A 12,809-nucleotide genomic window follows, 5' to 3' on the forward strand; every position below is an offset into this window, starting at 1 on the left:
CAATTAGCGTTAATGTTGCCATGGTGATGGCATCTCTGTTGCCCCTTGGGGAGGATGAAAAGGGTTAATGGCCGCAAGTAGAGGACTTGCTTCATATTTGAGATGCCATTTGGGCTCATCCATGCCTTCCCCACCCCTGACACTCGGGGCAACTTATATTCAGAGAATAGCCCCTTGTGATGTTTGTGGTGATACCCTTTGTATGTTTACACCTTTTTAGTGAATAGACCCCGGTGATAAAACCGCCCTAGGTTATGAAGCGTAGCTCCGTGTATCGCAGGTATCTCCATTGACCTCTGCCGGCCGTCTTCTCTGTCTTTCAGATCTCGTCGAAGCGGTGATAGCTGGAAATCTGGCGAAGGTAAGCGTTTCACCTCCGTGTTTTATTTAACGTTCTATCAACTCACGCTGAGAAAACAAGTCGGCGTTCTGGGGGCCGAAGCCGAAGAGACGAGACATACGGCCATACGAGGCTGTAGATTTATTAGGAATGTGCGAAACACAAAGTAATAATGATTGTAAAGATACAGAAGATCAGAAGACCCACAACATCATCCCACACGAATATCTCACGGCTCATAAAGTTGCCCCAGTCGGGTCGCCGGTACCTTCAGATGTGTCTTCTAACCACAACTGGGATCGGGCTGTGTGTACAGGCAATGTACGTTCAATCGGAGTCTTCTATTCCAGCGAACACAAGCCGAGAGCGAAAGGAGGGAAAACCAAAGGCACGCTTCTAGAGGACACATTAATCTACAAGACTTCTCCAGCTTGCTAAAGGGTGGTGGGATTGGTGGCCGGACCATATCCAGAGGGGTTAAATTTGCCCCAGCATACCAGTGGTAGAGAGATCCTTTACGGGTTCCCCTTTTAAATGATTGCAGGGGGCATCAGCGGTTGTAGTTGGTTTAAGGGGCATCTTTGTTTCAAGATCTTCAAATTTACTTAGGCGAACCACCAGTTTCCAATAAGGGGCGTTATTGACTGTCTGACGGGGGTCCTCATAAGCCTCCAACCTTCTCCAGATACTCCAGCGGGGCGGACATCCCACCCCTGCCTTCCTCGCCTTAATACGCCAATCCGCCTCCTCTTCCTCCATTGAATTATCGTAGGGGCGCAACCTTTTTTCAAACTCTGCGTAGTTGGATAAGCGATAGTCTGGTGCGAAGATCATCAGACGAGAGTCCAAGCCTCTCCAGATCAATTGTCTGTACTCACGGTCATCTCTGGAGACGTTCTCACTTTGCTTTACGATGAGATACATCATCCACATGCGATCAAAATACTGGCCGACCGGCTCCGTTATTCTTTTTTTCTCGTATCTGAGCATCTCATCCACGCTTTCCGTTGGATTGAAGACATTCACAACGTGCTGGCAGATGACCAGCCACTGAGCCCTTCCCGTCTGCACCTCCTCGGGCAGCACAGAGAACAAGTTAACAGCCAAGCACTTACGCAACACTCTCGTTACATCTCTGTTGGTCCAACCTTCCACTTTCTTTTCCAAGTAGCACCTGTACAGCCACTCGATAACATTCCCGGCCATAACGGGGCCCATTCTGTCGGCCACCTCCATGACCTCGCACACAGTTAAACTGATTTCTTGGTCAATCTCAGGCAAAGGTAGCCAACACTTTCTACTCGGACCTTCCTGCTTGAATGAAGCATCGCGGAAGAGGACCACCGTTTTGTTGTCCTCATCGTAGTTGCTCTTCATTTCGGCCACTTTTCTCTCCAGGACTTCTCTTTCGTCTTTGTATAGCCTGACGCGTTTCTTTTGTTCCTTCAGCTGATTTTCCAGATCTAGAACCTTACCGGGCAGGTCGTTGAATGCCTGTTCTTTCTTCCGCAGCTGATTTTCCCGATCCAGAACCTTACCCTGCAGGTCGTTGAATGCCTGTTCTTTCTTCCGCAGCTGCTTTTCCAGATCTAGAACCTTACCGTGCAGGTCGTTGAATGCCACCCGGAATGCCTGTTCTTTCTTCCGCAGCTGATTTTCCCGATCTAGAACCTTACCCTGCAGGTCGTTGAATGCCTGTTCTTTCTTCCGCAGCTGATTTTCCAGATCTAGAACCTTACCGTGCAGGTCGTTGGATGCCACCCGGAATGCCTGTTCTTTCTCTCGCAGTTGACTTTGGAAATCCACTATGTTCTCTGACATTTCTTTTAGGTTTTCTTCTGACCAGGAAACCTGACGGGTCAAGTTGAGTATCTGCTCCTCCAAAGTTTTTACCTTGTTTTGTTCCTTGTAGACCTGGATCTTATACGCCATCAACTCCGTTTTGGTTGTACCCAATTCTTCTGAGGTTTTCTTTGCTTCTTTTAAAGCTGTGGAGGTCACGGCTGCCACGTACGATAGTGCTGACCAGAGCCTGGAAAGCTGCTTTTCTGATTTAGGTGGCTTCTTTCCAGAACGCATCCATTTATCCAAAGCCTCACACCAGTCGGACCATGGATTCTTTTCTAAGAAATTTTCAACCCTCCAAGGTTCTGACTCTGAAAAACATAACTTATACCAGGCCGTCTGCACCTCCTCCCATTGGTCTTTCTCGGTTGTGTTTTTATTCTTATGGGAAACTAAGCCTCGTAAGGTCTCCATATCGGTAATTCGGCTGAAAAGAAGAAGAAAGAATCTTGTATCCCCCGCAGGTCGAGTAATAATGAGATACAAAACATTCTCAATCGGAATGTTGTCTATTCGCTGCTCACCTGTTCGGCTTCCGCAGACGGTCAGACCACCCGAAAGCTGAATCCTTCGCCACGTGATATATGGTACCGACTTAGAGACGATACTTCAGGTAGACGCTACCCGGCTAAAGGAAGAAAATAATTTTTTATACCGTTTTTCCTTTAGCAGTCTACGGCGACACAAGGAGCAAAATGAAAGTAACTTTCACCCTTTATGATATCTCTCTCTTCCTTACACTAAATAGACCTTTGTGGCGATATGTTACAATCCCACCTTATGTGTAGACCGTGAGAGCGGCCATCTTAAGTTTCCTGTTCTCAGGATCTGCATGATTATTCCTCCCCACTGAGTTATCCCCCCCCCCTGTTGTTAAGTTGCTGATTGGTTGAGGCTGGGGAAAATTGAATTGATATTGTAAACGTGCAACCGTCTGTGACAAAGTTTTGGTTGCAACTTGTGGCTGAAAAAAAAAAAAAGCAAGGTATATGCGCCAAAAACTTTGTTGTCACAAACAGTGCGTATAAATATTTGCCAAAAAAACCCTTTGTGTAAAAATGGGATCTTACGAAATCAGCCATCTGGTTGTGTGTGTCTGGGTTTGTGGGTTTGTGGGTTTGTGTTAGTATGTGTCTGGGTAGGAATGTTATGAAAGTGTGAGTGGGTATGTTAGTGAAAGTGTGTGTCTGGCTGTGTTACTTTTTAGTATCCGGGTATATTTGTGTGCGTGTCTGAGTGTGTATGTTAGTGTGTGTGTGTGTGTCTCTGTGTTAGTGTGTGTCTGGGTAGGTATGTTAGTGAAAGTGTGTGTCTGCGTGTTAGTGTGTGTCTGGGTAGGTATGTTAGTGAAAGTGTGTGTCTGTGTGTTAGTGTGTGTCTGGGTAGGTGTGTTAGTGTGTGGGTCTGGGTATGTTAGTGAAAGTGTGTGTCTGGCTGTGTTAGTCTTTAGTATCCGGGTATATTTGTGTGCGTGTCTGGGTGTGTATGTTAGTTTGTGTGACCATGTGTGTTAGTGTCAAGTGTCTGTTAGTGCTGAGTGTCCTGTTGTGTTGGTGTGAGTGCCTGTGTTAGTGTGAGTGCCCATCCCGAGGTCAGGCTTTGGATCCGCTCTTGAGCTACAGTCACTCACAAAGCAAGGTGTGGTTGGGTAGATGAAACTGCAGCTTCACTGCAGACTCCCACTTTAGTAAATAAACACCCTGAGCTGTCACACATCGGAGCCGCAATGTTTGGCAGACTTCCATTAACTTTACAGCTGCCTGGGCCGGGGGAGATGCGAGGATCTCCTCAACCAGCCCCTGAGCCTCGCTTCCCATAAAAGCTGGACCAAGGGGCAAATATGAGGGACAGTGGCTGAAAATCAGGACTGTCCTGTGAAAACCGAGACACTTGGGATTCATGCATGTCAGCATGTCCTGCTCAGCACCAAATTCCCAATTTATTTCTGCAAGATTGGCCTCTGCCACCCATCCCCCACATAGCCTTCCTCTACCTCCCCCCTCCGGCCTCTTTCCATATGTTTCACCCCAAACCTCATGCATGTGCCCTTTCTCTCCCCAACACTTCTACCGTCTCCTTCTTCTTCTCCACCATTAGGGTTCCCTCCTCTCTCTATATTCTTACCATTTTCCCCCCCAAAAGGCAGCCTCCCCGGAACCCACATTTTTCGTCCATCCTCCCTAAAAACAAAAATGTCCACTTACAAGCGACTGCGAGACTCTGCAGGAAAGTTACTCGGGAATCTTCGTCAAACGAACCCAAAAACACGACGCGCCGTTTCCCCGACTCTCACTTCTCTAGTAAATATTTTTTTGGGAAACGGAAAGTATAAATTCCGCCCAGTCTGGAGACCACAGGTTTACCACAGGGGGAGTGTTTATGCAAACGGAGATAATGCCCCTTATCTCACACGGCCGTGCTGTATTGGTTTAGATGAACGTGAAGGAGTTTTACTTTACTGATAGGGTGGTAGATAAGTGGAATTACCTCCGAGCAGAAGTGGTAGAGGGTAATACAGCGAGGGTATTAAACATGCGTGGGAGAAACGGGCGACTAGACGGGGGCCGGATGGGACCCACAGTGAGCCAGTAGGAATGTGTCTGCCTGGCTGTTGTTGCAGATACAGGGGTACACCTGCCAAGTGTGCCTGTTCAGTCTGGCCAGTCCCTCTTCGGGGCACAACTGCCTCTGTCGTTTAGTATTAGTGTTGCAGCAATCATATATATGGGGTGCAATTCTCAGGCACCACATTTGCGGTCACTGGGGATCATGGGCTCTTCGTCACATAATTACTCCGGGTTCCAGAATCCGGTCTGTTTAAAGCTATCGTTTTGTGTCCTCGGTTTCACCTCTACGATTCGGGGGGTAAGGAGCGAGATATTAAATTAAGGAAATGTATTTTACATTTTCCTGTCGAAATGCTCAGCTGATCCAAGAAAGAACGAGCGGAAGGGTGGAAAGAGAAAATGGATAACACGAAATCGCAGAATATTAAAGAGAAGCACAAATCTTCACAAAGGAAGATAAAGGCGGAAGATAACGGGGACAATCGTTACAATAATAACAAGAAGTGGAAATCCAAATGAAGCCGCGATTACGGCCGGAGTCCAAGAGAATAACGATTAGCGATGGCCGGATACGATAGCGGCAACCAATCAAATAATAGCTTGACTTCACGCATTCTACGCCGAATATTGGATTTAGACCCACGTTTGCTTGGCCGCTGAGCTGACTCGTTTGTCATAAGAGAGAAAAAAAATTGAGAAAAAAAGGGGAAGGAATGCCAGGATTTGGGCACACATTTTTTGTCCTTTCTTGCAATTCCATGAGTGACCACTGGGATGCAATGTGGCAGCGTTTCCCGGGTGATTGCATTGTTGGCCCCTCGCTGATGTAGAAACCATCTAGAAATGGACAGAATGCATAAAGTGTCAGCGGCTTGTGTGCCCAGAATGCTTTTGGGTACCGATAAGTGATTTGAATGGGACCTCCCAACGTGGAGCTGCCAACCTGCGTATTTTCTTTGTCCTGTGGACCATACCAAGTACTATCACAGGGGTATTCACTATCTGTCTCTCCAGCTGCTCTTGACTTATAATTTCCAAGGTCATCAAGATCACCACGAACAGTTCTTGTGCCGCTGGAGCCAGTGACTGCATAGATAGGTGGTGCAGGCTCCCAGCAGAAGTGGTAGAGGATGATACAGTGAGGGGATTAAACATGCATGGGATAGACATACGGCTCCTGAATCTAAGACGAGACCAACGACTGATTAAGGTTTGAGTCTTTCCAGCAGGAGAAACGGGCAGACCTGACGGGGGTGGTAAATGTATAGTGTTGCCCGTGGCTCTTGTGTCCGGCTCTTTCTAAGTTTCTTGCTTCTTTGTTTCCAGGTCACAGAATGCTGTAACAAGGGGGCGAGCCTCAGGATCCAGGGGCCGGAGAAACGCTCGCTGCTTCACGTGGCAGCCGCGGCCGGACACACAGATATAGTAATATACATCTTACAGCAAGGTGAGGGGCATGGAATAATAATAATATCTCCTCCACGCCGTAACATCACAACTGACGCGGCTCCAGTCAAAAATAATCAACTCCACCGTTTTATTTTTTCAGGGTGCTGTGTCTCCGTGGGGTGAAAAAATAGGTTTTATCCTAATGTAAAAAAACGTTGCACTTTTTTAGGAGTATCTTTCACTAAATGAAGGTGTAATACTCATTAACCCTTGTAGCTCCTGTGTCTTCGAGTCCTAGAGGGGCTCCCAAAGGCTTCTTGGGGCAACAAGTGGCTTCTTTGACGCCGGCGATAATGACGTCCGCTGCGGCTTTTCTACCCACAATAGGATAGATACCAGCAAGGGGACCCCCTTAGCACAGCTTGCCAGGGGCCACAGCAAAAGCATAGACCGGGGTCCCATGAGTGTCTACGCCAGCTCTTCTGGAAGGCGCAGGGTTAAAGCATGACCTCAGCTCCCTCGTTCCTAGAGCTGCCATCTTTTCACAGTTCCTCCTTTTTTCTTTTACCCAGAATTGTCCCCGCTGTCCTCCGCTCCCTCCCCGTGTATGGCTTCCCTCCCTGCTGTTCCCTCCCCCCTCTCTATGCTCATTCTGGTTTTGTTCTCCTTTTCTCCTCTCCCCCGCTTTCCTCTCTCGGCTCGGCACCCGCTGGGCACTGAGTGACAGTCTCGCAATGGGATCTTCTTTTAAAGCGTCTCCTTTTTTTGTCTGTGCCATGGATGGGGATTTGGGACGGTTGATTGGAGATGCCAGGGTAACAATACTCGGGATGCGGGTGACAGCTCTTCATAAGATGGGAGCCAAAATTATTAGCATGCGCTGCTCTGCCTTCGTGGAAAGTTTGCAGAAGGACACGGATCTGGGTAGCTTGCCACACAAACATTTGTAACCTGCAGAGCTTACGATTAATCATCTTTCCATATTCAAGAATAAATTGCATTGAGTTACTGAGTCTTCCCCCTCAATATCAATAATAAAGGGGATTTTTGGCAAACAAATGAGGCTTTGGTCGGTTATCTGAGAGATCTGATGGATAAATTGGATCAAATTGTAATGGAAACTCAAGCTGATAGAATCTACGGGAAGGTCATGTGGCTGGGGTAAAGGCTATCTTTCTGGCATACAACGGGTTAAACTGTTCACCAGGCTTTTTGGGCAGGGGCGCTTGGCATCTTGTTCATAAATCCATGGTTAAGCTTTGAATCCCCAGCCTCTGGAGGCTTCTAGGTTGTGGCGGAAATGCCTCCAAATGGGGCAAGTTCACAGATGAGACCTCATTTAGAATAACGGGTCCCCGGTCTGGGAATTACATGGTTAATAAAGGGCTATGAATGGACCCAAGGCAAAAATTTCTCACCCCGGCTCTCGATTGCCCCCAAAACTGGGCACCCTAACCAATAAATCCGGCTCAGATGTCTTTCGTGGCACTTGCAGGGTTGCATTGAGCTGACGATCCCTGTCCATGACATCATCAAATCTATTTTCTTAACTCTATGCCTTAGAAAATGACATAAGACTCTTCAGAAATGTGTCTGTTTTTTATTATCATTTTTACTCTAAACTACATTATTAGAATGTATTGGTTTATATGGCGCCATCATATTCCGTAGCGCTGCACATCAGGTTCTGATCCTCTCGTTCTGTGTCTTGGCAGGGCCTGAAGATTTGCTGGAACTGACAGACCGATCCACGTAAGTGATACTAAAAATCCCTGATTTAGTCCGTTTAGTGCAAAAATAATTCCAGGACGACGCGTTTCACTGGATCAAAACTGTCAGATTAATTTAAAAAGAGTAATAAACCCTTCGTTACACTGTCAGACGCATCAAAAAAGGTCGCTTTTACAGGATATTAAAAGAATTAACAGATCCACATCATGTGACGGCGAACGGGAAAGATCTGAATAATAATCCCGGCCAATGAAGTGAAACGCAGTGAAGTAGCTTTAAATTTGTATAAAAATGAAGAATGAAGGAGATTTAATCCAGGATTATTAGAAACATTTCTATCAAAGGGAAGCGTACCTGACATGTCTTTAAGCCTTAGATCACATTACCTTTACTTATATAGCGCCAGCAGATACCATAGCGTGGATTATGAACGGGATCCTGATACTTAGCTCTACTACTACCTCGGTTATTGACGGATAACATCACATTATCATATTATAATCCACTCAGAACGTGAGCCAGTAACCGAGACAACGAAGCTCACTGTCCTGCGTCTACTAAACTGCGCACGACTTGTTCAAAGCTTAGGACCTGCCGGCAGATCGGCCCCATCCGGCCCCCGTCTAGTTGCCCGTTTCTCCTGCTGTAAAGACTCAAACCTTAATCAGTCGTTGGTCTCGTCTTAGATTCAGGAGCCGTATGTCTATCCCATGCGTGTTTAAATCCTCTCACTGCATTACCCTCTACCACCTCTGCTGGGAGGCTCTTCTGCTTATCTACCACCCTCTCAGTAAAGCAAAACTTCCTTACATTACATCCGTCTATAAGCAAAAATGTAGCAAAAAGAATTGTAAATCATAATATTGTATTTGCTAAATCCTCCAAATTTAAAGATAGTGCCTAGAACCGGAGTTTATGGAACCAACCAATGATTCATTTGCTGTCTAATTTATTCCCACGGCATGTCATGATTGGACAATCGGCAGATATTGAGAGATGTTTGCTGTATGTTATTGTTTATAACAATTCATTGTTTTTTTCCGGGTTCCCTGGCTCGGTAGCGGGGAGACGGCGCTGCACAAAGCCGCCCTCCGGGGCCACAGGCGGATTTGCCAACTCCTGGTGGAGGCAGGATCGTGCGTCGTAAAGAAAGACGCCACGGTAACGTAACCTGACGGGTTAGGGGACGGCTCGCAGTGATGGGGACGCGGGTTCTCCAGCTCTTTTCTCTGTGATTTAATGACTATTGTGCTTATTTATTATTTATTGCTATGGGGCCGCCGGCCCGACAGTCTGTTAGTGTACTCAACATCATATCTGGTCATGTGATGACACTGAATGATGCGTCTTGCCGCAGGTGCCATTAAGTCGGGCTCTGGTAACAATTAATTTTAACCCCTTCTGCCCCATGTTCAGTCGGAGAGTGAAAATTCCTGTCCGAGGACCCCATTCACTGCCAGAACAGCCTTTTTTTCTCCAATTTTAGTAAATCTATACATATAGTTTTCTTATGATCTGTCTGTAGTTAACCTCCACGTTCACCATAATTCGCCAACACGTCTGGCTTGGAAGATGAATTCTGTAGCATGGGTGGTTAAGTCCGGACCTTAAAGTCTTAGACTTCATCTTCAATAAACATCTATCAGACCTTAGCTGTCTTGACAGAGGTTTATCCTGGTTTTCGGACCACCTGATGCCTTTTAATGCCCATCCTGGGTTATACATTCAGATCCCGCTCACGTCTTGTAACGTTGTTTCATTCTTCTTTTAGTTTAATTCACTTCTTCTCTTTATTGCTGATCCTATCTGTTCTTCTTCTCTTTTTTTAATCACCTTTTTTCTTCTCTTCCATCTCATCCCAAAACAGGGAAAGACTCCTTACGACAAAGCCCAGGAGGCAGGGTACTCGGACCTGGCATCCTACCTGGAGGATTGCCAAGCCAAGCAACTCCTTTCTAACGAAGACCTGGAGACGGCGGTCTGAGGTGGGCAGCGGATGAAGGAATAATTCCAGGAAGGGATGAGAGACCCACAAGTGTTTCCACAAGGTTTCCTGGAGAGCGTCACCCCTTGAGGACCAAGCTGGGCGCTGGTGGCACCAAACCCTCGTGCAAAGCAACCGGCGGAAAGCGTGCTGACCAGTTTCTAAGGGCTAACGAGACTTGCCAAGGAACTGCCGCACTCTTGATGCGTTGACGGAGGAGGAAGTGGGGTGTTGAAGGTCAAAGTTGGGGCTGACCCCTTGCTCCATGTGGAACCCTCTCTGTTTTCCAACCAAAAGCATGATCCTGTCCAGTGTCTATCTCCTCACTTTGGTCACAACTCACACAGCCCGGTTGGAAGGAAGAACTCGAAGGCCTGCACAGTGTTATAAACCTTACATCTGTTTCGGTATCCGCAGAGCCGAGTTATTAAAGTGGAATAGACTGGATTCTTGTCTCGTAATTTTCTGTGTGTGGTTAAAATCTTGGGAAAGGTTTTGGGGACGGAGCTGGGTGAAAAGTTTCCCCGTATCCCAAAAAAATGGCACTTTCCGCCTGAAATGCTGCCGTCCCGTCATACCTACTCCTCGAATATACATTAAAGAAATTTAAGAAGGCCAGGGCATAAATAAGGGAAGGAATAAATGGGTTACATCAGCAATTAATCCATCTTGGCCCAGTTAGGTAGGACTTGGGAAGGGGGTTGAAGGAACTCGGCGAGAAGTAGCTGGGATGTTATTACTTAATTGCTGACAATAATTGCTCATATTTATCTAGGAGACCCAGCGTTCCTCGGGGTTTTCAAGTATTTATTTGTTTTTTGGGTCTTTAATTACTGAGTTTTATAACTCTAGAGCCTCTTGTCTAGAGCCAGCCAGAAGAATTACCAGAACTTAAGCTTCTAATGTGGTCCTTACCAACGCAACATGGAGTCTAAAACCTACATTGAGTGATTTCCTACAGAATAATTTACGAAACCTACCATCCGACCCGAGGCACGGCAATAATAGCAAGACACGGGAGAGGACGGGGAAGGGGTACTAGGGACACTTGCCCCCTGGGCTGCTTTAAATTGAAGATCTTCTCGACATGTAAGTGTTACTTTTAGGGCTGTAGAACCTTGTGATACCCTCATACCCAGCAAACATTCCGACCTCCTAGAAAAGAGGGGCATTAGTGGAGGAAAGAGGGGCACCGGGGTTTACGGCTCAAAGGGGGACTGTTTTGGATGCTTTCCAAGAAAGCCTTTCTTCAATTGTTGAACTGCTCCAAATTATATGAATATAAATGTACGTGCACGGAGAGAGAAATAACCCACACGACACGCTCTGGGTCAGGTCCAAAATGACATTAATTGGTTAATCTTTAAAACTATGCGGATATAGGCAGAAAACCGTTTCAAGCAAACATTAGGCAACATTAGGCAATTTCCTTTAACTAGATGCAAGATGCTAGCCGGTTGCGGTTAGTAGAACATAGATGAATTATCTGTTAACTGAGATTGAATCTACCAATGTACTGCTACTTGCGTCTCCCGTATATCTGCGTGAGGTTTGACCCTTTATACTGGTCGAAGCCAGCTTATATTCATTATATTCATTAAAGCCATAAGCGTTTCTTGCTAATATATAGATATAATTTTGGTTCCATAACAGGACTGGCAAACGTAAACAGGGGCACCTGGGTGGTAAAGGTGTTGTCCAAGAAATGGAAAACAAGTAAGGAGTTTGTAAACCTGAACATAGCGATAGAGAGGTTCTTTCGTCTGTAGTTTCGTGGCTTCTCGAACCCTTTAAGTAACGTCCGTTGCTCGACCAGCACCAGGTGACAGATTTGTTTTCTCTTGTTTTCTCCCGTTATGCATCGGCTTTTTGGAACATATCCCGTATCCTACTGCGAGATCCTGCGCGGTTAGCATCCTTTTAAAATCTCATGAATAAATAAATCAATAATTTGGAAGATGCACAACTCCCATCCTCTAAAAAGCCCTCGCCGCTAGAATGACATATGGGTCTGTCATCTCGAATCCGACGGGGGATAGCGTCACAGATACAGGCGGGCAAAGGGCCCGCCGAGTGACTAAATCCATTACAGTAATGTACTAAGACGAGGAAAGTATCCAACGGACAAAAGGGTCCCTGCGGGACGCGGAAGCTGCTCCGGCGAAAGACAATGGGATCTATTTATCAAGCTGTAGGAAACAAGCCAAGATTTATTAAATATATCAAATCGATATACATACCCCCTAATAAATGAAATGCCTAAAGAGGGGCACTTTTATTTTGGAGGGTGTGGTTAGAGGCGTGGCTGGGGGAGGGGCTTTACCAAGAACCCTGAGATACCCTCATACCCAGCAAACATTCCGAGCGCCTAGAAAAGAGGGGCATCAGGGGAGGGGAGAGGGGCATCAGGGGAGGGGAGAGGGGCATTGGGGGGCAGAGAGGGGCATCAGGGATTTGGGGCCGAAGAGAGGGACTGGGCAAGCTAAATGGGGACACTTGGTAAGCATTATGCTAGGATCACTTTTAGCACCTGCTATCAGTGTAAGTTTTTCATCTTCCCGTTTGCGGCTGTGGAAGGGTTAAAAGCACCGTTGCTGCGAGACGCCCCAGGGCGCCATGCTTGACATGCGACATGGAAACCTGGACTGTATTCCTGCAGCTGGCTGGTCCCTGCGGCCCCTTTTATTTTTAATGTTGAGAAGATCTTCCATGGGGGGGTCGTGATAATGTTTTCCCTGATGTTTAATGTATGGAGCAGAATGCATTCCGTTTATTTGCCGCAGACACCTGCAAGAAAAGCCACATTCGCAAAAGCAGCCCAGCCGTTGTTTAGCTGAATCTCTCGTGGCCCTGCTGAGGGTGCTGGGAGTTGAAACCGAGTAACATAGCGCGGTGGTAATTGATCTGCGTCTGGCCATTTTGTTTTTATGGATTAGTGACAATTTGGGACAGA

The 12,809-nt window shown here is 46.7% G+C and overlaps 2 protein-coding genes across 16 annotated transcripts in view; one reads left to right on the plus strand and one right to left on the minus strand.

Moving 5' to 3' along the window:
- DGKI (diacylglycerol kinase iota) overlaps positions 1-10,303 on the plus strand; it is an 80,161-nt gene extending 69,858 nt beyond the window's left edge. For all 13 annotated transcript variants that reach the window (XM_053465279.1, XM_053465280.1, XM_053465282.1 and 10 more), the window contains 5 exons: positions 324-361; positions 6,079-6,199; positions 7,857-7,893; positions 8,934-9,033; positions 9,740-10,303. In XM_053465279.1, coding sequence (XP_053321254.1) covers positions 324-361; positions 6,079-6,199; positions 7,857-7,893; positions 8,934-9,033; positions 9,740-9,856 — 413 coding nt within the window. In that variant the 3' untranslated portion in view covers positions 9,857-10,303. The remainder of the gene's footprint in view (positions 1-323; positions 362-6,078; positions 6,200-7,856; positions 7,894-8,933; positions 9,034-9,739) is intronic.
- On the minus strand, positions 467-4,823 carry LOC128492653 (golgin subfamily A member 6-like protein 7). Of its 3 annotated transcripts, none has more exons than XR_008354118.1 (4): positions 4,390-4,597; positions 2,710-2,813; positions 724-2,612; positions 467-681 (listed from the first exon to the last, which is right to left on the minus strand). XR_008354118.1 is itself a non-coding variant. In XM_053465290.1 (4 exons), exons 3-4 carry the CDS (start codon positions 2,597-2,599, stop codon positions 818-820), a joined length of 1,656 nt encoding a protein of 551 aa, XP_053321265.1. In that variant the 5' UTR covers positions 2,600-2,612; positions 2,710-2,813; positions 4,390-4,823; the 3' UTR covers positions 467-817. The 3 variants fall into 3 exon arrangements, 2 of the variants coding, with proteins under 2 accessions (XP_053321265.1, XP_053321263.1); XM_053465290.1 differs by having other exon boundaries at positions 467-1,810; positions 1,937-2,612; positions 4,390-4,823; XM_053465288.1 differs by having other exon boundaries at positions 467-2,612.
- Positions 10,304-12,809: the final 2,506 nt, after the last annotated feature.

The sequence above is a fragment of the Spea bombifrons genome, chromosome 4 (assembly GCF_027358695.1).
Source record: "Spea bombifrons isolate aSpeBom1 chromosome 4, aSpeBom1.2.pri, whole genome shotgun sequence".
NCBI classification, from domain to species: Eukaryota; Metazoa; Chordata; class Amphibia; order Anura; family Pelobatidae; genus Spea; species Spea bombifrons.